We start from the raw sequence: 27,327 nt of genomic DNA, 5'->3' as shown, positions 1-27,327 counted from the left end.
TGCACATCCGTGCTTCGTGTGAGAAAGGAACGGGTCCACTTCGCTGAGCCCGCGCTTGGCCCACGCACGCCGAAACCCCAAATAGGACCAGCCAGCGCTGCGCCGCACTTCCCCGACCGCAGGACTCCTACATAACGCTGAGCTGCGCCCCGTCGAACTCCGGAGTCCGAGGATGGTTTCCAAGAGCATCTACACTCTCGCGTTCCTCTGCGTGGTCTCTGCGGGGCGGCAGACTCTTCCGAATTCCTTTCCCAATGCTTGGCCGGGTCAGCCAGTGGGCGATTACAGTCCCGAGTGGCAAAGCTGTGAGTGACCCGCCTCGCGCTCCGCTTCATCCCAGCTGATTCCTGTCGCATCAGACTTTGAAGTGATAGGCCTCCCGCCGGCGATCCCGACAGGTCTGCCCCGCAGCTTTGCAGGCAATATCAACGTCAATCGCACCGGTCACAAGAACGATACACTGTTCTTCTGGGGGTTCGAACGCGAGGGCGCGAGCGGGACGCTCACTGCGGCGGCGGACGCGAGCAATACGGATCCGTGGGTTCTGTGGCTGCAGGGAGGGTAAGTGTATCTGTTCCGACCTCGTATGCAGGTGCTAAGCGGGTACGTCATGCCAGGCCTGGATCTTCTGGCTTACTCGGGATGGCGACGGAGGTGCGTTTCGTGCTCATCACTCCGGTACCTATCTGCACGCTGACAGTGGTACAGAACGGTCCTATCCATGTACTGAGCGACGGCTCGTGGGTCTTGAACCCGTATAGTTGGCACACGCTTGCGGATACGATCTGGATAGACCAGCCCGTTGGTACGCACTTCAGGCCATTCCATCGGTGACATGCTGATGGTCGCTACTCAGGAACGGGCTTCTCCACTGCAAGTTCAACGGGCTATGGTGAGTTTCCGTTATTGCTGCTGTCGCTTCACGTTCACTGAACTGGCTCAGCCGCGGACGAGGAGCAAGTGGCCGAGGATTTCGTACGTTCATTGCTCTCGGGTGCATGATCAGGCGCTAAGGTGATTTATAGTTTGGGTTCCTCACGAATCTGGTGAAAGTGTTCCCAGCCCTCGCTACTCGCCCCCTCTACCTCATGGGCGAGAGCTATGCTGGGGCGATGATTGTGAGTGCTGCATATGTCGCTTGCGCGACCTGGTGACGTACTGACATGCCGAATTTGTGCGAAGCCCTACATTGTCAAGCGTCTTTTCGCAAGTCCGTCCGGTCCGGTAACGCTGGGCAAAGTCGTGATTGGCAACCCTGCTCTGGGTTCTGTAGCCACGATCCGAGACCTCCCCGTGGTATGTACACTCATTATGATCAAGTCTTCAGTTGTTCATCCCCAATAGGTCAACATGTTGCAGACATACCCAGAGATCATCGGGTACGACCAAGATGTCTTCAATTACTTCAAGGAGCAGTACGCGCTGTTTGCCTTCAACGTGTAGACTTGTGGCTTACCTCTCCTGCAGACACCACCTCTGTGGATACGACTTGAACCTGACATACCCCCAAATCGAGCCGTTCCCCACTCTGAACTTCACCAGTGGGCTGAAGGCAGCGCTGAACCGTGCCGCAGCCCACGCTTCCCGCCGATCTGCCAGAACGTGGAAGGATACCTTTTTGAATGAACTCGCCGCACGTCAGCGCATCTCTGAACGCAGCGTCAGCGCGGACAGGAGCGTCAGAAGGTCGGAGCGGAAGCGGGACATATCTGGACCAACCGGGACCATCGACTTCTGGTACGGCTGCGACATCTTTGACGAGATGACCGACTATGCCTTGAATTTCACGGCGCCATGGAGTAAGCGACTCCGCATGTTCATGGGCTTGAGCGTATACTGATACTCTACTTCAGCAACCGGGAACTTCGACACGTTTGACATTCCGGATGCCACCCACCCCGAGCCAGTCTTAGACCCCTCAACCGTCCTGAACGACCCACTCACTCGTGCAGCGCTGCATGCCCCGACCTCGAAAGACTGGAGCAGCACGTTCGATTACCCCTGGGGCTCAGTGAGCGGGCGTTTTGACCCCAGCGTGGAGCCTATCGCATTCCTCTCGGAGCTCGCCGCGAACGCGAGCGCGCGCAACATCCCCTTTGTCTTCTACTCCGGGAACGACGACGCGCGCATATCGCACCGTGGCACCGAAACCCTGATCCAGAACTTCACGTTCGGCGGTGTTCAGGGCTTCACACGCAAGCCGTCTACGCCGTGGTTCGACGACGACGGGAACGTTGCGGGCATTGTGCACCAGGAGCGCAACGTGACCTACATCCTCGTCGCTGGGGCCGGCCACGAAGTGCCGCAATGGAAGCCTGCCCAGTCCCTCGTGTTCCTGCGCGAGTTCGTGTTCGGAGCGAACAGGAACGGCACCGTCGAAGGGTCTACCGTCGTCGGCATCGAGGACGCGTCGCTCGCGGCGGACTACTTCCCTGGAGGCGGGGAGATCTTCTTCGGGTCCCGCACGACCTCGGGGACGTTTACGTTCCCGAGCGCGACGGTCGCGGCGTGGAACAGCTTCATGGGGGTCACGCCTCCAACCGGCACCGCTCCGGGTCTTGTTCCTGCGACGGCGTCTCCCAAGGCCAATTCGGCGAGGGCGTCCAGATGGAGCACTCCTGTGATGTTCCTCGTTACGGGCATGGTGGCAGTGGTGTCTTTGCTGTGCTGAACACTGCGTCCGTTGTAAGTTTTCATGATATCCCCCACTAGCTATTCCCCGCCTATGCTCTCCATAGAATCAAGAGGACAGTATTTAGACATTTTAGACTTAGAAGTAATCGACCGCATAGACATTTTTGTATTTGACCTTGGAAGCAATAGAGCATCGGGAATGCTCCCCTCGTACGTTGAAAAAATCCGCCAGACGCGCCCAAGTATCAAATTCAAAGTGTCAAATTCCTGATCATAGTTGTGGCGTGTATACGCTCGCCGCTTAGGAGCCCGGCGTTTGGTATGTGGCGTTCCCAGCTTGGCACTGTTTGGCTGCATATGGTGGAACGTCATATGCGACGTTTAGGGCAGGTGCTCTCTCCTGTCTTCCTACATAGCAAACCTGGTGTAACCAGCCTTCGTTATCCGGTATGCCCACAGACACGACAACCTCAGAAGACCTCGATATAACAGTTCATCACTTCACCCGCGAACATGCGGAGGAGCGGTCACTTTCCGACCAGGTTCTTCTCGACAATGCCGCGGCGCTGGTAACATGCCTGCGCAACGACGCGGTGTGGCACACGCCGCGGGTGATAGACTTCTCCGTTTTCTGTGAGATTTCCAGTCTTCCTTCGCTGGATGAATATCTGACGAGACGTGTTATAGCGCTCACTGGGAAGGGCGTTCAGTACGCCGTGGAGCCGCCGCCCATATACGAAAGAGGATCCGGACTCAAGCTCGGATGCACCAGAGCAAGAGAGAGGGAGTGGGGAGAACCGGTACACCCGGACGAGGACAACGCGGTATCGGAACTGGACGAATTCTACCATGGGCTCCTTCGTGGCTTACTCGCAGCAGCTGCACGCGCAGTGCCAGAGCCTCCAGCCACAGCCACCATTGAGACACCACCTGACGTTCTGACGACACAGGACGACCAAGTACGGGCACGACCAGATAAACGCAAAACGTACAGCGAGAGATCCGTCTCGCAAGTCTCAGCGAAACGGCCCCGTTTCGACGAGGGCTCCTTGTTCGACGCACTGCCGCTTGTAAGTCCCGCATACAGCCCGTTTTTCAGGGCCCCATTGGCTAAATATGTCTGTTAGCCACATTTCGAAGCTTGCCTCATGACGTTCGAGAACCCATGGCCACCCGTCCAACAGGCCGAGTTCTACCCCTCCACGCCGACACCCATCGCCCCTCACACGCAGGCGACGATAGACGAGCATATAGCCGACGAGTTCGCCCGGCTCGCGTGGGTCATCCCAGTTCGCGGCTATCTTCCATGGGAGGGCGCTACCCCAGCATCTATGCTCGCCGACTATCCGGACGACGGTGCGCCTGATCCGCAGGTACCCAAACCCGAAGCAGCGTATCAGAATCCAGACTCCCCCTCGATCGTGTGGACGCGCGACGCGCTGCGCGCGTTCTGGCAGTTCCTGCAGGAGCTGCGGGATGCAGACAACCTGGGCCCGCTCGGCCTCGCGTTCTACCATCTTCCCGTGCCGCACAGTGCACCGTCCTCCATGGATCCCGCAGCGCACCTCGGATCGCACAAGGTGGACTCGACGTCGTGGCTGGGCTCCCCGTCGATGCCGGACGACGGTGCCTCTGAGGCGTTGGAGGCGCCCCGCTCTACGCTGTGCCAGATGGACTACGTCAAGGTCTACCATGACGCGCGCTATACGAAGTTTCTGCGGAAGGTGTTCAATGCGTGGGCGTATAGGAGGCCGGGGGTTAAAGTCCGGATGTTGAAGGGGGCTACGCTGGCTTTGTTGGACGAGTGCGAGAAGGGCCTCCTCCTTTGCTGATCTAGGATCGCCATCTACCTTATACATGTCCCGGTACGTTCGTTTTCCGGTGCTTAGGTTGCTCTTCCACTGACCATGTCATCTGCCAGTAATGCTTAGTTTCCTCGATCGCCATACTTACGCTACTAGATGCTTAATGACTATTCCGACCAGGTCGTCTGATGCGCCTCCGACTTTCAGTGACGCCCCTCGCACCAGACCTCCAAAATTCCGCGACGCCGGTGCGGGAAATCTACAGGGAAGTCGAAAACCCATCACAAGACGCAGCGCGCCGCGCCCAGTCCAGCGCCACGTGGCTCGCGCGACGGGCCCAAAGTCCGCGCGCCTGCGCGGGCCGCAGGCAGTTCTGTCCTTCCCGCACTCATCTACGCCCGCCTTCACGCGGCGCCTTTCTCGCAGAACGCGGTGACGCGATGAGAAGCCGCAGAGCAGGTCCGTACGGGTCTGATGATCCTAGGTTCCGCCGTGCGTGGCTTACCTGTGACCCCATCATCTGGTGCAGGCGCCCTGCTCGCCGTCATCGCCGCAGGCGCGGCGGCGGCCCTCTGTCTGCAAGGTGAGCATACGCGCATCCGTATAAAGTGCGGCGTGTCCTGAGATCGCGACCGTGCAGCGCTCGTGTTGCTAGCACACACCATGGCCTGGTCTCACCTCCTCTCCCGCCTGAGTTTCTGGGCCGCCGTCCTCCCCGCTCTCAGCTTGGCTACATCATCGCTGCCTAACGTGGTCGACCTTGGATATGTGAAGTACCAGGGGAACCTCTCGTTCCCGAACACAGTCGCATACTTGGGTGTCCCGTATGCAGAGCCCCCGGTCGGCGAGCGCCGTTTCCGCGCGCCTCTCCCTCTGGACACAGCTCGCATCGCACGCGAGGCCAAGGGCAAAATCGTGACTGTGAACACCAACCCGGACTTCTGTGTCCAAGGAAGCACCGGAGGTTAGTTCGCAGTGGCAGTGGTGTCACGTTTACTCAACTTGTGGTCGCGCGGCGTCTAGCTGGCGAAGCCGGAGGCGCTGGTAGCGAAGATTGCCTCAAGGTCAACGTATACGCCCCCGCGGGTGCAAAGAGCGGGGATAAATGTGAGTGCATATGTGCCGGTCGAAGGGAACGATGCTCACATATTTCTGCCCCCTGCCCCCTAGTACCGGTTCTAGTCTACATTCACGGTGGAGGTAGGTACACTAGCAAATGTCCATGTACAGCCGATCTCACACCATAACACAGGATACGTCTACGGCAACCCTGCAAACTGGCCATTCGACGACTGGATCAACCAGTCCCCCAATGTGGTCATCGTCTCGGTCTACTACCGCCTCGACTCTTTCGGGTTCCTGACTGTCCCCGAGCTGGCAAACAGCGCTCTCGGAGACCTCAATGCCGGCTTCCAGGACCAGATACAGGCGCTCAAATGGGTGCAGCAGCACATTAGCGCATTTGGTGGCGACCCCAGCAAGGTCACCATCAACGGCGAGAGCGCGGGGGGCTCATCCATAGAGCTGCACCTCGTTGCCCACGAAGGGCAGAAGCTTTTCTCGCAAGCGATCGCTCAAAGCGTATACCGCGCTCCGCTGTTCGAGCCGGAGCAGCTACGGGTTAGTCCCCTTTTTCCAGGTCGTTCTGTTAAGTTCGTGCTACTCACACCCTTGCTGCAGCCGCTATTTGACTTCTACACCGCCCAAGCTGGTTGTGGCACCGCTTCGGTGTCTGTCGCGTCCCGCTTGGCGTGTCTGCGAAAGGCCAGCGTGAGTGCCCTTGCGCGTGCTCAAGACGCGGCGATGTACAACTTGTGGGTGCCGAAAAACAATATGCACGCACATAAGCTGACACCATGTGTAGCACCGGCCTAGTCAAGGGTTTCCGTCCCGTGCTGGACGGCAAACTCTTGACCGAAGCTCCGACGGTGTCGCTCCTCGCCGGCCGCTTTGCGGACGTTCCGGTCATAGTTGGGTGCGTGGCTGCAACGACACACGCTGCTGTGCCCAGCCCGAACGGCGATGCTGACGCAACGCGTGCATAGCGCGACGTCGAACGAGACGCTCTCCGGCGGCACGAACATCACCGCGGCGCTGAAGTCGTACTTCCCCGGGCTCACGGACGCGGACCTGACCGAGTACCTGCAGGAGTACCCGGCGTCCGAGTTCGACTCGGACTCGCAGCGCTTCACCGTCGCCACAGGGGACTCCGACGTCAGATGTGGGGTGCGTGTTTTCGTTGACCGGCGTATCCGAAAGACGGCGTGCTTATTGCGTGCGCAGAGGGAGATCATCGGGCTCGCGGCCGCGCGCAAGAACAAGGCGTACACCTACCGCTACAACCAGGCCGTGCCGACGTCGAACTCGACCACCGTCGCGCACGCCTCCGAGAACTGGATGATGTTCCGCGGGACGTCCACCGGGTGCGTCTTCTCCCACCCTCGAGACTTATGTCGAGAACGCAAACCTAATACATCTATGCGCGCAGGTTCAACGGCACGACGACGTTCCAGCCACAGCGTCCGATCGACAAGGCGTTCGCGTCGGAACTGATCGCGTACTGGCTCTCGTTCGTGCGCAGCGGGGACCCGAACGCGCACAAGCTCGCGCGCGCGCCGGTGTGGCCCGCGTACAGCGTCGAGAGCAAGCGGCGCATCTCCCTGCAGGAGGGCGCGAGCACGGACGTCAGCGGGAGCACCGTCGAGGAGGAGCCGCAGCTGGAGACCAGCCATTGTGCGTTCGTGGCGAGCAAGGCGCAGCACCAGCAGGCTTGAAGTGAGCAATTTGGAGACAACGAAGTAGTGGTGGTGGCGGCGAATGTTCCGTAAAACGGGCACGAGTGAGGTTTCTACAACTCCGCCCGAATTGGTGTATAGTACACGATACCAGTATCATACAGTGATACACATAGGTTCCAAATTCTGGTTAAGGGGGAACCGCATCATCAGGGGCGCGCATACATCGACCTAGCGAGCTCCTGCAAAAAGTGTGGAGCCTTGGTGTCTCTTCGGTAGGAAGAGGTCTTGGGAGGGCGAATGGACGGGATCAGTGCTGCAGTCTGCTAGAGACAGCGACGAGGGACCGGCGCCCGTCGAGCTGATGCGCCCCGAGTCGATCCCAAACCGCGCAGGACGGGCAGAGAACACGTTGATGTGGCGTTACAGCGAGCGTCGGTGGTGGATGGTATGTCTTCAAACGGAACGACACCGTTCAGCCCGACGCGCCACGTCCACGACCACGACCGCGCCCTCTGCCGCGACCTCTGCCTCCTCCACCACCACTGCCACCACCCTCCGTCGTCTCGGCCGCAGATGCAGCAGATGTCTGGGCACCATCTCCCCCGCTCTGACCTTGCGGTGCCCTCGCGAGGATCTTCGGCGGCGGCGGCCCACCCTGTGCGTCGCGCTGTAGAATGGTCGGGGCCGCGGGAGCGCCACGGCCAGGTCGCTTGTCCTTCCCTCCAGCTTTCCCGGAGTGACCACCAGTCGCGGTGGTTGCGCCACCATCGGCGGCACGGTCGACGTCCTTTCCTTTGTCCTTCTCTCGTTCGTGCTCCCGCCGCGCCTTACGCTCGCCAGCGCTGACGGGCGCGCCCGCTCCGCTCATCGCGGCCTCGAACTGGCGCGAAGCGATGCCCAGCACCGGCCGCGAACGGCGCGCGGGGGGCTGTCCAGACGTGCCAGACGCGTCCGCGTTGCCAGTCGCAGGCGCCGAAGATCCCGAAGCAGACGGCACGGCCGCGGCGGGGGACGCCGCGACAGACGGAGCCTTGCGCTCGCGAGGTGCCTTCGGCGTCTTCGGAGGCCCAGCGGGCTGCTTCACTCCCTGAGCGGGAGGTGCACCAGCCTTGGTGTCCTTGGCTGGGCCGCCCTGTTGTGCGGCCTTTGCGGCGGCGGCAGCCTTCTTGCCTCCCTTCTTGCTCGGGCCAGCGGAGCCCTCTGCGGCGGCCTTCTCCTTTCCGCCGGCGAAGGCTGCGCCCTTCTTCTTGCTGTCTGCGTGCTTCGAGCCTGATGCAAGCGATGCGAGCGCGGCGGGGTCCTTGTAGTGTGCGTGGTTGCGCAGGATCGCCTCTTTGTCCTTCTGCGCGGACTTCTCGGCTTTGAGTGCTTCGAGGAGCGGGGTTGTGGTGGGCGGTGGCGCAGGTTGAGTCGAAGCAACTTGGGGACTGTTAGAAATAGCGAATGCGGCGTGAGTTTTTAGTCCGCACCTAGCGTCTCGAATGTATCGGCGTCCGAGGGCTTGGTGGATGCGTCCTTGAGAGACTGGAGGAACGAGATGTAGTCCTCCTCTGTCCCGACTGTCAGCTGGACGCGCCGCCGGCGAAGAGCAGCCGTGAGACGCACCTTTCTCTATCGTCCCCGCCCGCGCGTCCTTCTTCTTATCCAACGGCACCTTCTGAAACGGCGCAAACTCCACGATCGCCACAGACTCGTTTCCTGCGCCCTAGGATGAGCGGCACCATCACTGGCCCCGACCCGGAAGCATACACGCACCAGCCTTGTCCCTAAAGACGTGCCCGTCATACTCCCGACTGAACGCCGCAAGCACGGCTTCGTTCTTGAACGCGATGTACGCACGCGAGGGGATGTTCTCCTTGTTGAGCCTGGCGCAGCGTCAGCTCGCGCGTCCCGCGCAGCACAGTGAGCCCACTACGCACTTCGTCTTGAACTTGCCCGGGTAGTACACCTTCCAGGAGACGGTCTCGTCCGAGACCCAGGGCGCGACGCTCTGCCAGAAGATGTCCTCGGGGAGGTTGGGGGGCAAGCGGCGCACGACCGTCTTGAGGCGTTCGGCCTGTGACTTCTGGCCGCCGCCGCCACCTCCCCCGGAGGCCTTGGGCTTCTTCTCCTTGTCCTTTTCCTTGTTCTTCGCCTTTCCTACAGGTTTCGGCGCATCGGTGGTAGACATCGCGTATAGATGGTCGTGGTAGTCTGGTGAGAGAGCGCAGGCCTTGGCCTAAGCGCCCTAAGTATGTACGTCCTGTACCTGCGGCTTGCGGCAAGACGGCGATCTTCTAAAGTTCCAGGCAAGTTGCAACCACCGATACGCGCGATAGGCCTGATAGCCTCTGATAGCTAGAGCACTCATCGATGATACGTTTTGTCATTCAAGAGGCCTTACGCAAGTATGTATGCAGTCGTATAATCATAAGTACTAATTATAAGAATGACATGGTTCATGCGCGCATCTACAATACTATAGGAAATCTATGACAATCTATGACAATCTATGACGAAGTAATCAACACAGTAGAGACGCTACTGCTACAATGCCCGGAATGAGGAAGACAACAGGTGTATTCCATCTCGGAGTCCTCGCCATTGCTCCGTTGCTGTCGCTCTTCCCAGGAACGCTGCCGCTCGGAAGCGCGGTCGCCACGAAGCTGTTCCACGCCGCAATCGTCGCGCTCGGAATCATGGACGTACTCGCAGTCGTGCTGGAACCATAGAAGATCTCCGTGCCTCCAGGCAGGTAATCCCCAGACAACGACGCGTCCTCGCCACCGACCACATCCGAACCATGAACGGTTCCGTTGCTGTTCGTCCCGAGCACAAATTCGCGCAGGAAGACGAGAGACTGGGCCGGCTTCCACTGCGGCACTTCGTGGCCGGCCCCAGCGAAGAGGACGTAGGTCACGTTGCGCTCCTGGTGGACGACACCAGCCACATTGCCGTCGTCGTCGTACCATGGTGTGGACGGCTTGCGCGTGAAACCCTGGACACCGCCGAAGGTGAAGTTCTGGATGAGGGTCTCGGTGCCGCGGTGCTGTATGCGCGCGTCGTCGTTCCCGGAGTAGAAGACGAGGGAGATGTTACGCGCGCTCGCGTTCGCGGCGAGCTCCGAGAGAAACGCGATGGGCTCCACGCTGGGGTCGGAGCGTCCGCTAACCGAGCCGAAGGGGTAGTCGAACGTGCTGCTCCAGTTCTGAGAAGTCGGCGCGTGAAGAGCGGCGCGGGTGAGTTGATCGTTCAGGAAGGTTGAGGGGTCCAAGTCTGGTTCGGGGTGGGTCGCGTCCGGGATGTCGTAGGAGTCAAAGCCCCCATTCGCTAGAGCTAAGTGTCAGCGTACGCTCATGATCATGAAAATTTTGAGTCGCTTACTCCACGGGAATGTAAAGTTGACGGCATAGTCGATCATCTCGTCGAAAATGTCGCAGCCATACCAGGAGTCAATGGTCCCGTTGGGACGTCCGGACAGGTCCCGCTTCCACTCCGACCTCTTCGCCCTCCTGCTTACATATGTACTCTCTCCTTGGGTGCTCTGGCGTTTGGTGAGTTTATCCACGATGGTATCCTTCAGCGATCTTGCAGCTCGGGTAGTGTGACTTGCGACACGGTTAAGCGCCGCCTGCTGACCACTGGTGTAGTTCAGAGTAGGGAATGTCCCATTTTGGGGATACGTCAGGTTCAGGTCGTATCCGCAGAGGTGGTGTCTGCAGAAGAGATAAGACACGCGGCTAATCAAAAGATAGTGGCACTTACTGTTCCCTGAAGTAATTAAAAACATCTTGGTCATATCCGATGATGGCTGGGTATGTCTCTAAGATGTTGACCTGATGCGCGTGAGTAGCTAAACCGTTAGCTATTAGAAAGGACACGTACAACGGGGAGGTCTCGGATGGTAGCTACAGAACCAAGTGCAGGGTTGCCGATGGCAATTTTGCGCAGTGTTACCGGACTGGACGAGTTTGCGAAGATATGCTTGACGATGTATGGCTACGCGATCGTTCAGTATGTCTCAAATAGATCCTGGCGTGTAAGCGATACTCACAATGAACGTCCCAGCATAGCTCTCACCCATTAGGTAAAGGGGGCGAGTAGCGAGGCTGGGAAAGACTTTGACTAGGTTTGTCAGGAAGTTAAACTACGGAACCGCTTCAGCGCATGATGGTATATCACAATCTAGAGTGACACGCACGAAATCTTCGGCCACTTGGTCCTCGTCGTCGACTGGCGGGGTTAACGAACAGGCGGCAGCAGAAATGGCAGAATAAGCTTACCATATCCCTTCGCACTTGAGGTGGAGAATCCCGTTCCTGCGCAACGAAGATCAGCATGCCAATGACAAAAGCAGAGTGGCCGTATAGTGCATACCAACGGGTTGGTCCATCCAGATCGTATCCGCGAGTGTGTTCCAGCTATACGGATTCGAGACCCACGAACCGTCGCTCTGTACATGGATCGGGCCATTCTATACGGTTGTCAGTATATATACGTGGTACTGGATAGACGTACGAGGCACGAAACGTACCTCCGTCGCCAACCCGAGCAAGCCGGGAGATCCAGGTCTACAATAATGTACCTGTTCAGCAACTGCGCGCGATGCGGAAGTAGAGGCACTCACCCTCCCTGCAGCCACAAAATCCACGGATCCGTATTGCTCGCGTCCGCCGCAGCAGTGAGCGTCCCATTCGCGCCCTCGCGCTCGAAGCCCCAGAAGAACAGTGTGTCGTTCTTGTGACCGGTGCGATTGACGTTGATATTCCCGGCAAAGCTGCGCGGTAGACCGGTTGGGATCTCCGACGGGAGACTCGTCACTTCAAAGTCTGATGCGACGAGAAGTCAGCAATGGTGAGGTGAAGTCTGAGGGGAAGCACTCACAGCTTTGCCACTCGGTACTGTAATCGCTATCTGGCTGTCCCGGCCAAGCATAAGGGTACGAGTTCGGAAGAGTTGTTGCCCCCGCAGAAACAACATAGAGTAGCGCCAGCGTGCAGATGTTCTTGGAAAACATCTTCGGTGTTTGGCGGGAATGTCGCGGCGCTCACAGGCCGTTATGTAGGTCTTGCAGTCGGGGCTGGCTGGTCCGCGTTGGGGGCGTCGGCGTACGCGGGCTGATCGATATCGATCCGCTCCTGTCTCGCGCCTTTCGTACGAGAAGGCGGAAGGCGGGAGACGGATGTGCATTGTGCAAGCGCCCAGCCGTGCGCGGCTGACATCGACGCGTGTCGATGCGGTGCGCGCATCGAGCACGTGACCGTGATGCTCCACAACTCGAGCGACATCGCGTCCTCCGTTTTCCCGTTGCTCTCCCCGGGCCCACCAGACTTTCGTCGAGATCGCTTGGGTCGAGGGTCGCGCTTGCATACAATAGAGGACCAAGACCGAAACAGTGGAGGAGCGTACTCGAGCGGCAGCAAAGGCAGGCTTAGGGACGGTAAGTCGGAACGACTGTTGTCGGCTGCGAAAGGGACAAGCGGGACTCGGAAGAAGACTGGAATTCGTAGAGGGGGGAACTGTCGGTCCGCAGATGGATGCGGCCGTTTTATACGTGTTCTGGCAGCGAGGCAGTTGGACATAATCGACCGTTTCGAGATCGAGGTGGACCCGAGGGCCCTTTCCTTCTGCGCCACAAGTCAATTTCGAGGGATCGGTTCGGCGACGAGGAAGCCCTGTCTGACAGCTGCCACATGTCCATACGTGCGCTTCCTGTGCCAGCTCCACAACGGCTGATCGTATGGTGTTTCTCGAAACCTACCGCTTGCCATTCTTGTCGTTCGCTCTGCAAATCACGACAGAGGGAAACCACATATTTGCCAGGGACGAGCAACCAAATCGCGAGTGCGTAGGAGTAGATACGAGTTGCCAGGACGAGCAAGCTGTGGAGCAAGCACAGAAGCCCCAGGAGCGCTGTGACAGAAATGAGGATCGGACAGGGGGTGAAACTGTGATAACAAGCAGGTGAAAGAGAACGAGGTAGAGCTGACAGCGAACCGTGAAGGAGTGGGCTTGGACGTCCGGGGTCCGCCGGCGCCGTCGATCGTCGGCGAGCTCCGCCGGAACTCTTTCGAGAGCTCCCGGCGACGACAGACGTCCGCGCCGAATGTCGCGCGTGTCTGGCACGTGCACTATTTGCGGTGGCAGCGCGCGCCAGATGCACAGATAGCTGGAAGAGTATACACAGAAGCGTCGAGACAGGCAAAAACAGTATGATCGCGTGAGGTAGCGTTGTGGTGTGAATTAGGAAGAGTTTCATTGAGTCCGTGTACCTATATCAACCGCGGGCCTGCCCTAAATATGGCATATGGCGTTCCGGCATATGTAGCCAAATAACGCCAAGCAAGAAGCGCCACATGTGGCCCGCGATGTTGCCCTACAATTCGGGAGTTCCTATGCAACTGTCAATGCTTTAGTTAGGTGTAGGCAAATCCCGATAGCGGGGGCTATGAGGACTTACACAGGGCCCGTATTCCCTACTCGCGCAGAAGCACTACCGCTACGATACCCGACAAAAGGAAGCCCAGACCAAAATTCCACCTCGGAGCCATCACTCCATTCGTCGAGGAAGAGCTCGTCAGAGCTGATGAGCTAGATGCTCCTGAGACAGAGGGTGTCGTACTCCCGACCGAAGATGACGTCGCACTCGCGCCCACGCTCGCAACCGTGGTAGCGGTCGCCGTCGCGAGGAAGCTCTCCCAAGCCGCAATCGTTGCGCTTGGAACGGCGGACGTCCCCGCAGTCGTCCCGGACCCGTAGAAGATCTCTGCGCCCCCAGGCAAGTATTCCCCAGCCAGCGTCGCGTCCTCGCCGCCGACGACGGCCGAACCCTCGACAGTGCCGTTCTTGTTTGTTCCGAGCACGAACTCGCGCAGGAAGACGAGGGCCTGGGCGGGCTTCCACTGCGGCACGAGATGTCCAGCCCCAGCGAATAGGACGTAAGTGAGGTTGCGCTCCTGGTGCACGATCCCCGCGACGTCGCCATCGTCGTCGAACCACGGCGTGGACGGCTTGCGCGTGAACCCCTGGATGCCCCCGAAGGTGAAGTTCTGGATGACGACCTCCGTCCCGCGGTGCTGCACCTGCGAGTCGTCGTTGCCCGAATAGAAGACGATGGAGACGTTGCGCGTGCTCGCGTTGGCGGCGAGCGCCGAGAGGAACGCGACCGGCTCGACGCTGGGGTCGCCGTGCTCGTTACCGATGCTCTTGTTGTACACTGAGCCGAAGGGATAGTTGAAGCTGCTGCTCCAGTTCTTGGAGGTCGGCGCGTGCAGCGCTGCGCGCGTGCGTTGGTCGTTCAGGAAGGGCGCGGCGTTCAGCGGAGGTTCTGGGTGCGTCGCATCAGGGATGTCGTAGACGTCGAAGCCCCCGTTTGCTAGAAACGAGTATCAGCAGAGCTTAAGCGGACAGACGAGCGCCGCTTACACCACGGGAACGTGAAGTTGAGGGCGTAGTCCCTCATCTCGTCGAAGACGTCGCAGCCGTACCAGGGATCGAGCGTCCCATTTGCGCGCCCGGACAAGTCGCGCTTCCATTCTGACCTCTTCTGCAGACGTTCGCTCACATCTAGGCTGTCGCGAGAGGTGCGCTGACGTGCGGCGAGTTCACGCGCAAAGGCCGCCTTCAAGGATGCGGCAGCTCGTGAGCTGGTACCGGCGGCTCCAAGAGATGCCCGCAGACCGCTGGTGAGGTTCAGAGTGGGGAACGTCCCGACTTGGGGGTACGTCAAGTTCAGGTCGAATCCGCAGAGGTGGTGCCTGCAGGTGTTGTAAGACCCGGGCTTGATCGTAGAAAGCGAGTAGCACTTACTGTTCCTTGAAGTAATTGAATACATCTTGGTCATAACCGATGATTGCTGGATATGTCTCGATTATGTTGATCTAGTAGCGTGTGAGTATCTCAGAGGCAGGGCAGGTGAAAGGAAGGGCTCATACGACGGGGAGGTCACGGATGGTAGCGAGAGAGCCTAGGGAACCGTCACCGATGGCGATTTTGCGCAGGGTCACCGGATTGGATGGGCGCGCGAAGAGATGTTTGACGATGTAGGGCTTCGCAGTGATTCAGTATGACGTTGGGTCGCGATCGCACAAGCACTATAGGCAGTACTCACAATATATGTTCCAGCATAGCTCTCACCCGCCAGGTAGAGGGGGCGCGTAGCGAGACTGGGAAAGACTTTGACCAGATTTTCGAGGAACCCAAGCTGCAGACAGCCTCAGCGCATCATCGTGCATCAAAGGAGGTGCGCGCACAAAATCCTCAGCCATTTGGTCCTCATCCGGGACTATACAAGCTTGATGAGCAAGCCGAGTTGGCCATCCGTGAAAACTCACCATATCCCTTCGCGTCTGAGGTAGAGAAGCCCGTTCCTGCATAACGACGATCAGTACGTCAAGGATAAACCAAAATCTAGCGCAAAGTGCGCACCGACAGGCTGGTCGATCCAAATCGTGTCCGCTAGTGTGTTCCAGCTGAACGGGTTCAAGACCCACGACCCGTTGCTCAGTACGTGGATCGGGCCGTTCTGCGACATTGTCAGCACGCATACAGTCACTATATATGCGTGGAAGCGAAGCGCACCTCCGTCGACAACCCGAGCATGCCAGAAGATCCGGGCCTGCCATGCCATTCCTGCTCAGTACGGTACACTCATGCGCTCGGACAACGGCGCCGTACTTACCCTCCCTGCAGCCACAGAATCCAAGGCTCCGTATTGTTCGCGCGTGCTGGCGCAGTGAGCGTCCCATTCGCACCCTGACGTTCGAAGCCCCAGAAGAACAGAGTGTTGTTCGGGTGACCTGCGCGGTTGACGGGGATGTTGCCCGCAAAGCTGCGCGGCAGGCCAGCAGGGATTTCCGACGAGAGATTTTTCACTTCGAAGTCTGGTCCAACGAGGAGTTAGGTATGATCGCGTATGAGTAGTGAGGGGGGAGTCGCTCACAGTTTTGCCATTCAGGACTGAAGCCACCCTTGGGCTGTCCCGGCCAAACATGGGGAAATGAGTTTGGAGGAACCAATTGCCCTGAGGTCAAGGAGACCAGCGCGAGCGCACAGAGACTCTGGACAAACATCTTCGGCGTTCGACGAGGTCGACCGTAGCACTCACCGATGATTATATAGCTCATGCAATCGATACGTCGGATTTCACTGCCGTCAGTGATATGAGGCAATCCTTGAGACCCTGCCGTGCTCCTTTCACGGGTTCACTCCGACGAGCTTCTGCGGAGATAAGCAGTCCCGTACGGGTCTTCTCGCATGGACGTTTGGGGTCATGGGGACAAATACATAATTCATAGAAGAGACTAGACGAAACGACGTAGATGCTCAGCGCGGTATCGGCGTGCCGCACGGCATGCGTCGACGTGGAATGCCGTGGAATGCACCGACAACCAACACCGGCCCGCCCATAGGCACCGCTGTCATTCGCAGCTGACGGGAGGTGTGTACGTATACAACGACGTGTGGGCTGAGACATAGTGACAGAAACGTCGAGATGCAAACGAATCGCCAGGCGGTAATGAAGAACGTACAAGGACTTTGCTACCACTGTATCTGAGTAAAGTTTACGCTCCAACACCGAACTGTCTCCGCTGTATGTGCATCGTCAGTGTTTCAATCAAGCTTCGGCAAGTAGCAAACGCACCAGCTGCATGATCTGCTCACGCTCTGTTGGCGGCAACGTGTTGAGCTGATCGGCCGTCAAGCGCAGCACTTGCATCAACATATCCTGCGTACGAAAACAAATCAGTATCGTGATAAACTACACAAAAACGGAAACCTCACCCTTTGAGTTTGGTCGAACTCGGGGACAGCTGCTGTCTGTTGAGCGAGAGGCACCTGTGGAGGCGCATGCAATGCGGATGGGGGAGGCATTTGCATTGGGTGCTGGCCAGGCATCTGCGGGGGCCCCGGCTGCTGCTGGTACTGCTGGGGGATTGATGGAGGCGCAGCAGGAGGTGGGGGGCGGTAGTATGGCGGAGGTTGCATTTGCGGTGGCGGCTGCGCATACATGTTCGGGATAGGGGGTGTCGGATGGTGCACGGGCGTTTGAGACGGAGGTGGAATCGCTTGAGGGTACATCGGAGGAGGCTGCTGCATTGCCACCGGGGGTGGCATGTACGGTGCAGGTTGTTGCACTTGTGGCTGAGGGGGCGGAGGTGCAGGCACAGGCGTAGGCGGAGCAGCACCTGTGGCAGCCAGCATACGCTGTGATATACAACGCGTTATTCGCTGAAAAATGGACATGTTATAACCGATGCTTACATTGAGGATGGCAGGATCCACGATTTTGTGCAACAGAAGGGCTTGGAAGAGGGCGTACCCCAGTTGCGGGTGTGCAACAAGAAGTGCACGCGCCTGCTCTGGATGGGTGATTACAAACGCCTGGGCGTGGCATTACAACAGAGAATCGATGAGTGCATGCGCTGTACGCACCTTCATTTGCGCGAGCACCTCCAAGATCTGAGTTGGTTCAGTACTTGCCAGCACCTGGCTTATCGCATCTAGCGCATTCTGATTGGGTGTAAGGGGAACACCTTTGGGAAGGCTTGCTAGGAACGCGTTCGGGTCCGGCCCACGACCGTGGCGAGAATCATCTCTGTCATGACGGTCGTGACGGTCGCGCTCGTGGCCGTGGCGCTCACGCCACTGTGCACGCGTCTCGCCGCCGTCGATGATTTCGCCACGCACCGTGGTTTTGCCTTCAAGGAAGGGATCAGAGTCCGCGAGGTCGATCCTGAGTGGGCGGCCTCCTATTTCCTGGCCATTGAGGTTGCGCACAGCGGAAAGCGCGGTTTCGTGGTCTGAACGTAGGTTACAGGTTATGTGATGGGAGCGAGGCGTGAGAGCGGACAAACCTGCAAACTCGCAGAAACCGTAACCCTTAGGCTTGCCGGTCTCTCTATCAAACACTAGCCTGAAGGGAACGGAGAGTATGAGCGGCCGGAGTGTCATATGTGTGCGTTCCATGCGGTCAACTCACCTCAAGCCAACAACTTGACCGACACTTTTGAATACGTCGATGAGCGAGTCCTGTTCCATGGACGGATAAGCTTCCCGCAATGAAGAGTTTGAGCATCCTGGACTCACTTCGCCCATATTGTATGGCACATTTCCCACTATGGTGAAAGGTGGCTGTTGTTGGCAAGGCGAACTTCATTACCGCAGGGAGAAGTGGCGACGTACCAAAGACGACTTTACTCATGATGACGACACTGCACGGCGGGGCGTCAAGACTTACAAGAAGACGGTGGTGTTCCAAGGAGAGAGATCCGTTCGAACAATCTCAGACAGGCACGACGATGCACGAGTGTTTGACTGGTACCGAGTGCAATTTTGACGTGCAAACTTGTCGTCGTCGGAGTCTCGAATTGACTGACTCAGTGTCTCAAAGATGTGCAGCTTTCGGCAGTGTTTCGTGCAGCCTTCAGAAGAGCAGACGTATGCACGATATAATGTGGGTGGTTCAAGTCGGTAGGGAGGAGGAAAGGAAGGGAGAGAGGAGAACCCGAACACGCCGCGAGAGCAAACGCCAAACGGGCGCTTGTTTGTGCGCCTGTCCGCATTAGGCAATGTTTATGGATGGTAATATGTGCAGGCCTAACACCACTGTTATACCGGATAGTTCCCAAGTACTTAAAACGTTCTCGTCTTCAGAGACACAAATACTACTAGGAAATATGTTACGAAGATCGTTCTCTCCGAATCGGGCAACCACTCACGTAGAAACTTGAATTGTCGGAGATTGATGATAATGGACCGGAGCATCCGCGGTCGCTTCATACAATTTTCAGTGCTAGTTATTTCGCTCTATTGCTAGTGACATAAAAAAGATGCTATACTACCTCCCACAGTACGCTTCTTACACGGGCGGCACTTCGCTCATCCGCCGAAGACGCGGATACGTTGTTTGCGACCCGCCCCCATCGTGCCCGAGCTTCAGTCCTAGGTATCATCTCGTGTTCCGGATGTGAAATGGGCAGAACAGCACAAAATTCCTCCAAAGACGGAAATGCGCCGACAAGGAACGCGGCAAACGTCTCATCGGAGACCTCCGGGTCCAGCGCCGTTGTCCACAGCTCCAACGTTCGCACACCGCATGACGACGGTATGGCATTGAGCTCGAAACGAGAGCAAGAGTCTCCGGAGAGTGAGGCGCGTACCGCGAGCCTGAGGGTCGTCAGCTTCAAGCACCGCTTGGAGAATGCGAGCAGCCCATCCAGGTTCGGGATCCCGAGTATGTCCGAGTGCAACTCGTCTGAGACAGGCGCCACGCAATCAAACAAGAAAGGGCCGCGCAGCAGGGGGGTCAAGCGGAGAGACTCCAGGTGCGGCATGGTCTCCGCGAGGGTCTGTAGAAAGTCGTCATCGACCTGGAGCACGACGTCGATGCCGATCTCCAGCGTCCTAAGCGCAGTGAGACACAGGGCGGGCTCGAGGTTGAAGGAACAGTCCGCCAATCCCTTCAACCGTTGGGAGTACGAATCGTCAGGACCTCCGTCTGCGATATGAATCATCTGCTCCATCTCTGCATCGAGCGCCACGGACACGTGCTTCAAGCTGATCTTGGGTATCTGCGAGAGCGCGGCGAATAGCTCCTGCAACACCGCACCAGAGGAGCTGGCAGCGCCGTACAAATACTCCCAGTGGATATTGACGGCCTCCAACGATTCGGGGGCGATGTGTGCGAGGACTTGCGGCGCATCTGTGTGGGCAATGGACACAGAGAGCTCGCGTAGAGCTAGAAATGCACGAGAGCCCGTTTCTGTGCGAGCGGGGTACGCTATGTTGCTCCACCCGGCCTCCAGAGCGAGCCCCATGAGTGTCGAGAGGGACCCGAGATGGGCGAATGTGGGTTGATCTAGTAATGCTGCCCTCACCCACAGGGTACGGAGGTTACACATTCTCATCAGGGCACCCAGGACGTGATCACTGAGTGCGTGGATGCTTCTACCCACGCTGGTGACCATATTCTCTGTGGCGGAAGAAGGCAGGTTCCATTGCGACTGGGGGGGCAGCGTCACTAAGATCTGGGCTTATATAGGCATAACAACTGTGATACGCACTGTGTAAGCCATCAACGGTAGTTGCAACACCCGTAAGTTCCGGTGAAGGAGCAGCCGGGAGTGTAACTCGTGTGCCCAGAACGCTTGATACACAACATGTTCCAGCTTCGGGAACAGTATGTCGCTGTCTGCTGCGCCGAGGGAGAGATGCCGCTCGAGAGGCCGCAACACTGTCTCGGGGTCGAGACCCCGGGCGACGACGCCGGATGGAGGTGGAATCCCGACCGTTCGAATGCGTGCCACGTAAGGGTCCGATAACCTCCAAACATCAGAATGGGGCTCCTTTGTGAGAAACTGTGTGTTCGAAAGGTTGGCATCAATATAAATGACGTCCGAGAAGATCAAAATCGGCGAAGTCTAACCAATACGCTACTCGCCGCGTCGTATTTCAGCAGCTCGACCGGCATAAGATGTTTTACCAGGACAAAAAGGTCCGGTATTTCGCGCCACAGGACATCCAGCGCGGGCTCCTTAAATGCTTGACAAGTCCGGGCGAGGCCTGCGAGCGTGCGAAGTGTGCTTTCGTTGCGATGGACGATGCGGGTTGGAAACCGCATACGCGTGTCGTAAACGTGACCGTCCAGCTCAGAGAAGATCTGGGAGACGATCTCGGCGATCTGCAAACATTGGTGCATGTGGGGAACGGGCCGCAGCTTGCGCTTGTAGGGGTGGAGAGTACTAGTTGGCGGACTGAGTAGCGGGGTGCGCGGGAAGATGGATGGCGAAAGCTAGCGAGAACCTCGTGTCGTACAGTCCCAGTACGAGCAGGAATACAGTGCAAGTCCACTGGATGCGCTTGGACAACCACATACGCTTGAGCTCGAAGTCAGGCATGATCAGGCTGTCCTCGTTCCAGCGTAAGCGACCAAATAGGGCCAAATAGATAGCCGCTCAAAATGTTTGTTTGTTTTGGACGGAAACCACGATGACGCCTATAATCGATCCTTTACTGCTATCTCTGTCAACCCTAGCATCCTGTCAAAGTTAAAGTCTGGATGCCATTCATCCAGCTGGCCATGGTGTACATTGAATCATCCCGGCGGACTCGGGGGCCCGTCTGTGCCCGGTGGTCGGACTTACTGTCCATCCTAATGTTTGGTCTCATCGCAGCGATCGCACCGACAACGCCTACTAGGCATCCATTTAACTATCAGGGGCTACATCGCAAGCGGTAAGTCATACTCGTTCCCTCATCTTTCTTTTCTGATGTCATAAAGCAGATAGTGTGAGCTCGATCAAAAACCGTGGTCAGATTCAGAATAACACCAGTGCCTGCCATTCATCCGAAGACGCATCTGTACCTCCGATGTAGTCTCCCAGAGGCAGACCTTTCACACTCTTTTGGAGGCGGGGAGGACGAGTGTCCCAGTAAGCTTTGAAGCCATTTCACAGTTTCCCTCTACAAAGACCATCTAATTCACAAATTCTGCCGCGTTCAGACCATCACCCGAAAGAGGGCGAGATCTCGCTCGAGCGCGGGCCGCCCGCAGGAGGAGAGCCGATGTGGAGCATTCCGTGTGCGGTGCGGACCGCGTTCCTAAGGGGCGTGCTCCACAAGCCGAGCCCGCTTTGCACTGGACATGCTGTCCCGCTTCCCGCCTTTTTGTACAAGTCAGGACTTACTGAAGTTGAGACGAGCGGGATCTCCGTAGAAGGAGCGAGATGGGAACGGAACGACATCGCTGAGCCCACGTGTACCCAAGCCCCGAACTCGGACCAGACAGCGCAGCGGGCTACCCCAGACCCGTCGCCGATGGCAAAAGCTATATAATGAGCTGGCACTGCTCCGTTGACTTCATCGAAACCGAAGATGTATACCAAGAGCATCTACACACTCTCACTACTCTGTGCTGCCTCTGCGCGGCGAAGATCTCTTCCTAACTCATACCCTCACGCTTGGCCGGGGCGGCCGGAGGGCGATTTCAGCCCTGAATGGCAAAACTGTATGTGCCTTCCGCGCAATTTGTTTCGTCGAAGCTGACTCCTCGTTGGATCAGACTTTGAAGTGAAGGACCTTCCGCCCGTGATCCCAACCGGTCTACCGCGCAGCTTTGCGGGCAACATTCCCGTCGATCGCGCAGGTCACAAGAACGATACGCTGTTCTTTTGGGGCTTCGAACGTGAGGGCGGAAACGGAACACTCACTGCGCCGGCGGACGCAAACAACACGGACCCATGGATTCTATGGTTGCAAGGAGGGTAAGTGTATTTCTTTGAATGGAGCTCCTGAGTGCCGGTGCTCAGGGGATACATCATCACAGGCCTGGATCATCGGGCATGCTCGGGCTCTCGACGGAGGTGCGTTTTGTGTACACATCTTCACAGCACCCTCTATGCATGCTGACAATGACGCAGAATGGCCCAATCCACGTACTAAGCAATGGTTCGTGGGAGTTGAACCCGTATAGTTGGAACACACTTGCCGACACGATTTGGATGGACCAACCTGTCGGTGCGCACTTTTTGCCGTATCTTGTTATGTGCGTGAATCTTTTGCTAACGGCCATTACGCAGGCACGGGCTTTTCCACTTCAGATTCGAAGGGATATGGTGAGTCTTCGTGCGCTATCAACGCCGCTTGTTCGCTAATATAGTACAGCTGCGAACGAGGACCAAATCGCCGAGGATTTCGTACGTCCATCTCTTCTTTGACGCATGGTCAGGCGCTCAGGCGATCTATAGCTTCAGTTTCTCACGAACCTGGTGAAAGTGTTCCCCAGCCTCGCTACTCGCCCCCTCTACCTAATGGGCCAGAGCTATGCTGGACACTTCATCGTGAGTTTTTTCCACCCCGCTTGCGCTGGTCAAACTAGATCCTCATTTACTGTCAAGCCATACATCGTCAAGAATATGTTCGCACGTCCGTCCAACCCGGTGACGCTGAGCAGTATCGCCATCGGCAATGGTGTTCTGGGATCCGTAGCTGCAATCCGAAACCTCCCTGTCGTAGGTACACTTCCTCGTACCCAGCTTCGGGATACTCACACGTTTTAGGTCAACATTTTAGAGACGTATCCAGCCATCATCGGATACGACCAAGATGTCTTCAACTACTTCCGGGAACAGTAAGCCTGTTTATGATCTATAGCTGTGCTCGTCTCACCGCACCCACAGAAACCACCTTTGCGGATTCGACCTGAACTTGACATACCCCCAAGTCGGAACATTTCCCACTCTGAACCTCACTCGTGGCCAGCGGTCTACTGGGAAACCCCCGAATACTGGGGCGCTCACTCCTACCTCTTTGAAAGAGGCTTTTGCGACTGAACTTGCCGCACGCGAGCACACCTCTGGCAATAGTGCACCCGCTAGCGAGCGCCTGCAGGGGAGGACAGATTGGAAACGCGATTTGTCCGGGCGCGCAAATGGGACCCTCGACCCCTGGTACGGATGTGATCTCTTCGACGAGATGAGGGACTACGCCCTCAATTTCACATACCCGTGGAGTAAGCGATTCCGTATGTTTGCGCCAACTATGTCATGCTAATATTACCTACCCTCTAGCACAGGGAGCCTTCGACGTTTACGAAATTCCCGATGCAACAGCCCCAAGTCCTCTCTTGGACGCCGCACCGTTCCTGAACGACCAGCGCACTCGCGCGGCATTGCACGCGCCGATCTCCAAGAACTGGAGCAGCAGTTTCGACTACCCGTTCGGCTCGATGCCTCCCCACCGTGACAGCGACCCCAGCGTGGAGCCCATCGCGTTCATGTCGGAGCTCGCCGCGAACGCGAGCGCGCGCAACATCCCCCTCGTCTTCTACTCCGGGAACGACGACGCACGCGTACAGCACCGCGGGACGGAAGTCATCATCCAGAATTTCACATTTGGCGGCATCCAGGGCTTCACGCGCAAGCCGTCGACGCCGTGGTTCGACGACGACGGCAACGTCGCGGGCATCGTACACCAGGAGCGTAACCTCACTTACGTCCTATTCTCCGGCGCAGGCCACTTCGTGCCGCAGTGGAGGCCCGCCCAGGCCCTCGTCTTCCTGCGCGAGTTCGTGCTCGGGACAAACAAGAACGGCACCGTCGAGGGTTCGGCCGTCGTCGGTGGCGAGGACGCGACGCTGGCTGGGGACTACTTGCCTGGGGGCGCGGAGATCTTCTACGGGTCCAGCACGACTTCGGGGACGTTTATGTTCCCGAGCGCAACGATTGCGGCGTGGGACAGCTTCCTCGCGACTGCAACTGCTACCACGGTTGCGAGCGTGAGCGCGAGTGCGAAGCCATCTTCGGCCGGCAGCGCGTCCTCCTCTGTCTCAAGCATATCGACGTCAGGCTCATCGACTCCGACGAGTTCTTCACGACCGATCCGGGGGCAATGGAGAGCGCTATGAGATGAGCCCGTAGTGCGCAGATGGCAGGGGCTGTAGTGGTGGTGTTTCGTTCGTTGTAAGCTACTCAATTGTATATTAACTATTTCTCGATATCTCGATCTTCAAATCAGTGCGCAACCTTAAGCGATGTGCACTAAGATAGACTAAGATACGACAGGACGCCTTTTTGCGTGCGCCTCGCTCCTCTTGGCGCTGAACGACGCGGATGCTCGCGCCGGGATTTCCGGCCCATGAGTGTTTCGACTCAGAGACTTTGAGCTCGAACTTGAACCGGAACCATGACTACGATTATTCGCCACTCTGATTTCGGCGCCGGATATGTCTCGATTGGTACGCCGCCACCAGCCCACGTTGAAGCACCAGTTGCACCGAGCGTGATGCTGCGTGACACCCTGCCGGTGAATGTTAACCAAGTTGATATCTCACAGCCGTCCCAGTCAACGCCGTACGCACAACAATGATTCGTTCTGAAAATTTAATTTACTCACCCCTTCTCTCTTCAGAATGTTGCAGATTGACGAGGATGTATTTGCTCTCATCGCCGCAGCGCTGCTACGAGCAGGGCCCGCGGGTTTCCGGGCTCTATTGCATCTTTCTGTTTGTTGTCGGCGGCTTCGCTCCCTCTCGCTTCCTGCACTCTTCTCGCGGTGCTCCATCACGAACGCAAAGATAGTTGCGAACGCAGAAGTCCCTCCACCTGCTATACGGCCTCATGTGCGGTAAGTGGGATAAACGCCCCGCTCCTTAAGCTTGTTGCTGCAATGACGCTGACAGTGCCTGCTAGGTGTCTGACATATTACATGGCTTTTTACTCCAGAGAGTGAGTGATCCCTGAGCGTCCTTCGCGCTTCATATATCGGTTCATGAACAGCACTAATTGCGTGTAGGTTCTACGGATGCCGCCCATCGGGACCTGGGATGAAGTCGAACTTCGCGACGCCGCTACGGTACCTGCCATTCGTGCGGTCCGTAACTTTTACCGGTGCTCTGGGTGGCGTGCCTTGGAAAGCCTTCAGAATATGCCTCAATTTTCCCCAAGTCAAGTCCATCACAATCAAACCTACGTTTATAGATCTTCCGCCCTTCCCGACCGATGCAGCCTCGACATTCTCTCGTCTCGAGGAGCTGATCTATCCAACACCCCTGATCCCTACCTTACCCTCGAGGTTTCAACTGTTGACGACATATCGCGCTATGTGTACTTTGGAAACGGCCTGTTTGTCGACCCTAGTCCTTGGCATGAACTCCACGGCACGATCTCTCGTACTGCCCGCGACGACGGCGCCACTCAGGGAGATGGCGAAAGCCGATTGGCCCACCCTGAGGAGTCTCACTCTCCAAGGATCGTTCCCTGCCGATGCCAATTGTTTGTCCACAGAACATCTGCCCGTCATGTTTCGCCGCATGCCAGCCCTTGAACGCCTCGTCGTCACCGCCGCTTTCCTCCGTTCGACTACCACTCGATGTTGTGTGCTCGGCCACAACTCGGCGTGTCCGGTTGCAAGTCTGAACAACTTGCAAAGTCTCACAATCGCATATCCCGATCCCAACGACCGGGTCTTCTCGATACCACTCGCCAACCTCACCCACCTGTCGCTCCGTGATTGGCCTCGCCACTATGACATTGTAGCCCATAAATACTACAGTTGCACTTGGAGGTCGCCCATCCTTACCGCCACGGAAGCCCTATCCGCTCTGCAACGCCTTCAAGCCCCCAACCTCATCACGCTTGAGCTTGTCTACCTTGCGGACAAAGCGGACGACGACCTTCTCTCCTTCATCGCACACGCATTCCCAAAGCTACTACATCTTCAACTACATCGATACCGCCAGTCTTCAGACGAGGCCGTGGACCATGTACGTGCAAGCATCTCCGCAGCTCGTAGCCTGGGCCATTTTTGATATCCAATTTCTGCAGCGACACATCGCACAGACGCTTTCGGCGTCGAAAAGTGCTGTTTGGCTTCGCTTGAACCTGGACTTCCCAGGCGATCCGGGGGAGTACAACCCCGACGTTGGCAGTAGCGCGCTCGAGCAATGGCGCCGTCAACTAGCGACATTCGCATCGGAAATCCTGGACATGTTAGCACCGGACCCGACGCTCAGGGGTATCGCCCTTTTGTACCACGGAGAACCGCCGAGCATGTGGGTTTGGTATTACCGCACACGGCATGGCAAAATCCGGCGTGTCTACGATAGGTCACCCAAGAGACGGTAGATCTGCATTCCGCAGTCACAGTAAAGCCTTGCTGACCAGGCTGTTATAGCGACACATTCGCTCCGGAGCATCCCTTCGGAGAGCGGAAGTACAAGGGCGTCGGCCCACGAATACAGATATAATACTCACTATGAAGAGGTAGTACTAGGTACTGGATTTCCAACCTTCCATCGACGAGATGACGTCGCGTTTTTCTCTGGCCTATCGACATCGTCTCACAGACAGGGCATACTCTGGCCTGTTGGTGTTGGACCTTGGTGCTACTCACGATCGAGCCCATATGGGTTCCGTAGCTGAGCACTGCTGTGCAGGCTTCTCTGGGACGCTTGCGCTTCTACACGAGGCCCATTCACCCTCCCACCTCTTATCGCGAAGCATCAGTGTGAGGCCTGAAAGGGCAGACAGAACACGCCGGCCTGCTCGTCCGACCTCCGAGACACGATCCTCGAGTATTTCAGATTCCCCCGCAAACACAGTAGCAATACACCATAGCGCATGCTCATTTGAACCGAATACATTTGCGCATACCCACGTACGCCCTTCGTCCGC

General features: G+C 57.5%; 8 protein-coding genes across 8 annotated transcripts; 5 read left to right on the top strand and 3 right to left on the bottom strand.

Moving 5' to 3' along the window:
• Positions 1-119: 119 nt before the first annotated feature.
• On the top strand, positions 120-2,785 carry TRAVEDRAFT_155002 (alpha/beta-hydrolase). The gene is made up of 11 exons (XM_008045615.1): positions 120-305; positions 360-561; positions 618-654; positions 709-805; positions 857-892; positions 944-975; positions 1,026-1,118; positions 1,183-1,296; positions 1,345-1,415; positions 1,468-1,799; positions 1,854-2,785. Exons 1-11 carry the CDS (start codon positions 173-175, stop codon positions 2,669-2,671), a joined length of 1,965 nt encoding a protein of 654 aa, XP_008043806.1. The 5' UTR covers positions 120-172; the 3' UTR covers positions 2,672-2,785.
• A 298-nt stretch (positions 2,786-3,083) lies between these two features.
• TRAVEDRAFT_74791 (uncharacterized protein) lies at positions 3,084-4,613 on the top strand (the record flags this gene model as incomplete). The annotated part of the gene is made up of 4 exons (XM_008045614.1): positions 3,084-3,267; positions 3,322-3,704; positions 3,762-4,499; positions 4,556-4,613. The coding sequence occupies 3 exons, from the start codon at positions 3,084-3,086 to the stop codon at positions 4,464-4,466; spliced, it is 1,272 nt and encodes a 423-aa protein (XP_008043805.1). The 3' UTR covers positions 4,467-4,499; positions 4,556-4,613.
• Positions 4,614-5,078: 465 nt separating this feature from the next.
• On the top strand, positions 5,079-9,373 carry TRAVEDRAFT_174308 (alpha/beta-hydrolase). Its single transcript, XM_008045613.1, has 13 exons — positions 5,079-5,403; positions 5,463-5,546; positions 5,610-5,639; positions 5,692-6,059; positions 6,120-6,253; positions 6,304-6,414; positions 6,485-6,665; positions 6,723-6,862; positions 6,928-8,596; positions 8,647-8,729; positions 8,785-8,875; positions 8,933-9,042; positions 9,097-9,373. Exons 1-9 carry the CDS (start codon positions 5,103-5,105, stop codon positions 7,211-7,213), a joined length of 1,635 nt encoding a protein of 544 aa, XP_008043804.1. The 5' UTR covers positions 5,079-5,102; the 3' UTR covers positions 7,214-8,596; positions 8,647-8,729; positions 8,785-8,875; positions 8,933-9,042; positions 9,097-9,373.
• A 307-nt stretch (positions 9,374-9,680) lies between these two features.
• On the bottom strand, positions 9,681-12,173 carry TRAVEDRAFT_52610 (alpha/beta-hydrolase; the record flags this gene model as incomplete). Its single annotated transcript, XM_008045303.1, has 11 exons — positions 9,681-10,486; positions 10,541-10,872; positions 10,922-10,992; positions 11,042-11,155; positions 11,211-11,303; positions 11,358-11,389; positions 11,440-11,475; positions 11,534-11,630; positions 11,691-11,727; positions 11,784-11,985; positions 12,041-12,173. 11 exons carry the CDS (start codon positions 12,171-12,173, stop codon positions 9,681-9,683), a joined length of 1,953 nt encoding a protein of 650 aa, XP_008043494.1.
• Positions 12,174-13,632: 1,459 nt separating this feature from the next.
• TRAVEDRAFT_133452 (alpha/beta-hydrolase) lies at positions 13,633-16,227 on the bottom strand (the record flags this gene model as incomplete). The annotated part of the gene is made up of 11 exons (XM_008045612.1): positions 13,633-14,531; positions 14,582-14,913; positions 14,966-15,036; positions 15,091-15,204; positions 15,267-15,359; positions 15,409-15,440; positions 15,490-15,525; positions 15,584-15,680; positions 15,737-15,773; positions 15,837-16,038; positions 16,098-16,227. 11 exons carry the CDS (start codon positions 16,225-16,227, stop codon positions 13,633-13,635), a joined length of 2,043 nt encoding a protein of 680 aa, XP_008043803.1.
• A 207-nt stretch (positions 16,228-16,434) lies between these two features.
• On the bottom strand, positions 16,435-18,611 carry TRAVEDRAFT_60908 (uncharacterized protein). The gene is made up of 9 exons (XM_008045611.1): positions 18,341-18,611; positions 18,245-18,273; positions 18,138-18,187; positions 18,013-18,071; positions 17,591-17,958; positions 17,420-17,539; positions 16,940-17,362; positions 16,800-16,883; positions 16,435-16,746 (listed from the first exon to the last, which is right to left on the bottom strand). The coding sequence occupies exons 1-9, from the start codon at positions 18,357-18,359 to the stop codon at positions 16,720-16,722; spliced, it is 1,179 nt and encodes a 392-aa protein (XP_008043802.1). The 5' UTR covers positions 18,360-18,611; the 3' UTR covers positions 16,435-16,719.
• Positions 18,612-22,030: 3,419 nt separating this feature from the next.
• On the top strand, positions 22,031-24,565 carry TRAVEDRAFT_74788 (alpha/beta-hydrolase; the record flags this gene model as incomplete). Its single annotated transcript, XM_008045610.1, has 12 exons — positions 22,031-22,163; positions 22,218-22,419; positions 22,482-22,518; positions 22,576-22,672; positions 22,735-22,770; positions 22,820-22,851; positions 22,903-22,995; positions 23,053-23,166; positions 23,215-23,285; positions 23,335-23,666; positions 23,725-24,431; positions 24,488-24,565. The coding sequence occupies 12 exons, from the start codon at positions 22,031-22,033 to the stop codon at positions 24,563-24,565; spliced, it is 1,932 nt and encodes a 643-aa protein (XP_008043801.1).
• A 1,387-nt stretch (positions 24,566-25,952) lies between these two features.
• On the top strand, positions 25,953-26,900 carry TRAVEDRAFT_52606 (uncharacterized protein; the record flags this gene model as incomplete). The annotated part of the gene is made up of 3 exons (XM_008045302.1): positions 25,953-26,417; positions 26,479-26,774; positions 26,828-26,900. The coding sequence occupies 3 exons, from the start codon at positions 25,953-25,955 to the stop codon at positions 26,898-26,900; spliced, it is 834 nt and encodes a 277-aa protein (XP_008043493.1).
• Between the last annotated feature and the right edge of the window lie 427 nt (positions 26,901-27,327).

The sequence above is a fragment of the Trametes versicolor genome, assembly GCF_000271585.1.
Source record: "Trametes versicolor FP-101664 SS1 unplaced genomic scaffold TRAVEscaffold_12, whole genome shotgun sequence".
In the NCBI taxonomy this organism is placed as follows: Eukaryota; Fungi; Basidiomycota; class Agaricomycetes; order Polyporales; family Polyporaceae; genus Trametes; species Trametes versicolor.
The sequence above is the reverse complement of the archived record's forward strand: the minus strand, read 5'-3'. Positions and strand labels throughout refer to the sequence as shown.

What these genes read in the sequence shown, in the direction of transcription:
- TRAVEDRAFT_155002 (XM_008045615.1), top strand. Translation starts at nt 173, where the DNA reads ATGGTTTCCAAGAGCATCTACACTCTCGCGTTCCTCTGCGTGGTCTCT. An exon ending in GTTCTGTGGCTGCAGGGAGG is followed by an intron (nt 562 to 617) that starts GTAAGTGTATCT and finishes ACGTCATGCCAG; the next exon opens with GCCTGGATCTTCTGGCTTAC. An exon ending in CTGGATAGACCAGCCCGTTG is followed by an intron (nt 806 to 856) that starts GTACGCACTTCA and finishes GTCGCTACTCAG; the next exon opens with GAACGGGCTTCTCCACTGCA.
- TRAVEDRAFT_174308 (XM_008045613.1), top strand. Translation starts at nt 5,103, where the DNA reads ATGGCCTGGTCTCACCTCCTCTCCCGCCTGAGTTTCTGGGCCGCCGTC. An exon ending in GACGCGGCGATGTACAACTT is followed by an intron (nt 6,254 to 6,303) that starts GTGGGTGCCGAA and finishes CACCATGTGTAG; the next exon opens with CACCGGCCTAGTCAAGGGTT. An exon ending in TTCCGCGGGACGTCCACCGG is followed by an intron (nt 6,863 to 6,927) that starts GTGCGTCTTCTC and finishes CTATGCGCGCAG; the next exon opens with GTTCAACGGCACGACGACGT.
- TRAVEDRAFT_60908 (XM_008045611.1), bottom strand. An exon ending in CGGTTTCTGCGAGTTTGCAG is followed by an intron (nt 17,959 to 18,012) that starts GTTTGTCCGCTC and finishes ACCTACGTTCAG; the next exon opens with ACCACGAAACCGCGCTTTCC. An exon ending in GTGAGCAGATCATGCAGCTG is followed by an intron (nt 16,747 to 16,799) that starts GTGCGTTTGCTA and finishes ATGCACATACAG; the next exon opens with CGGAGACAGTTCGGTGTTGG.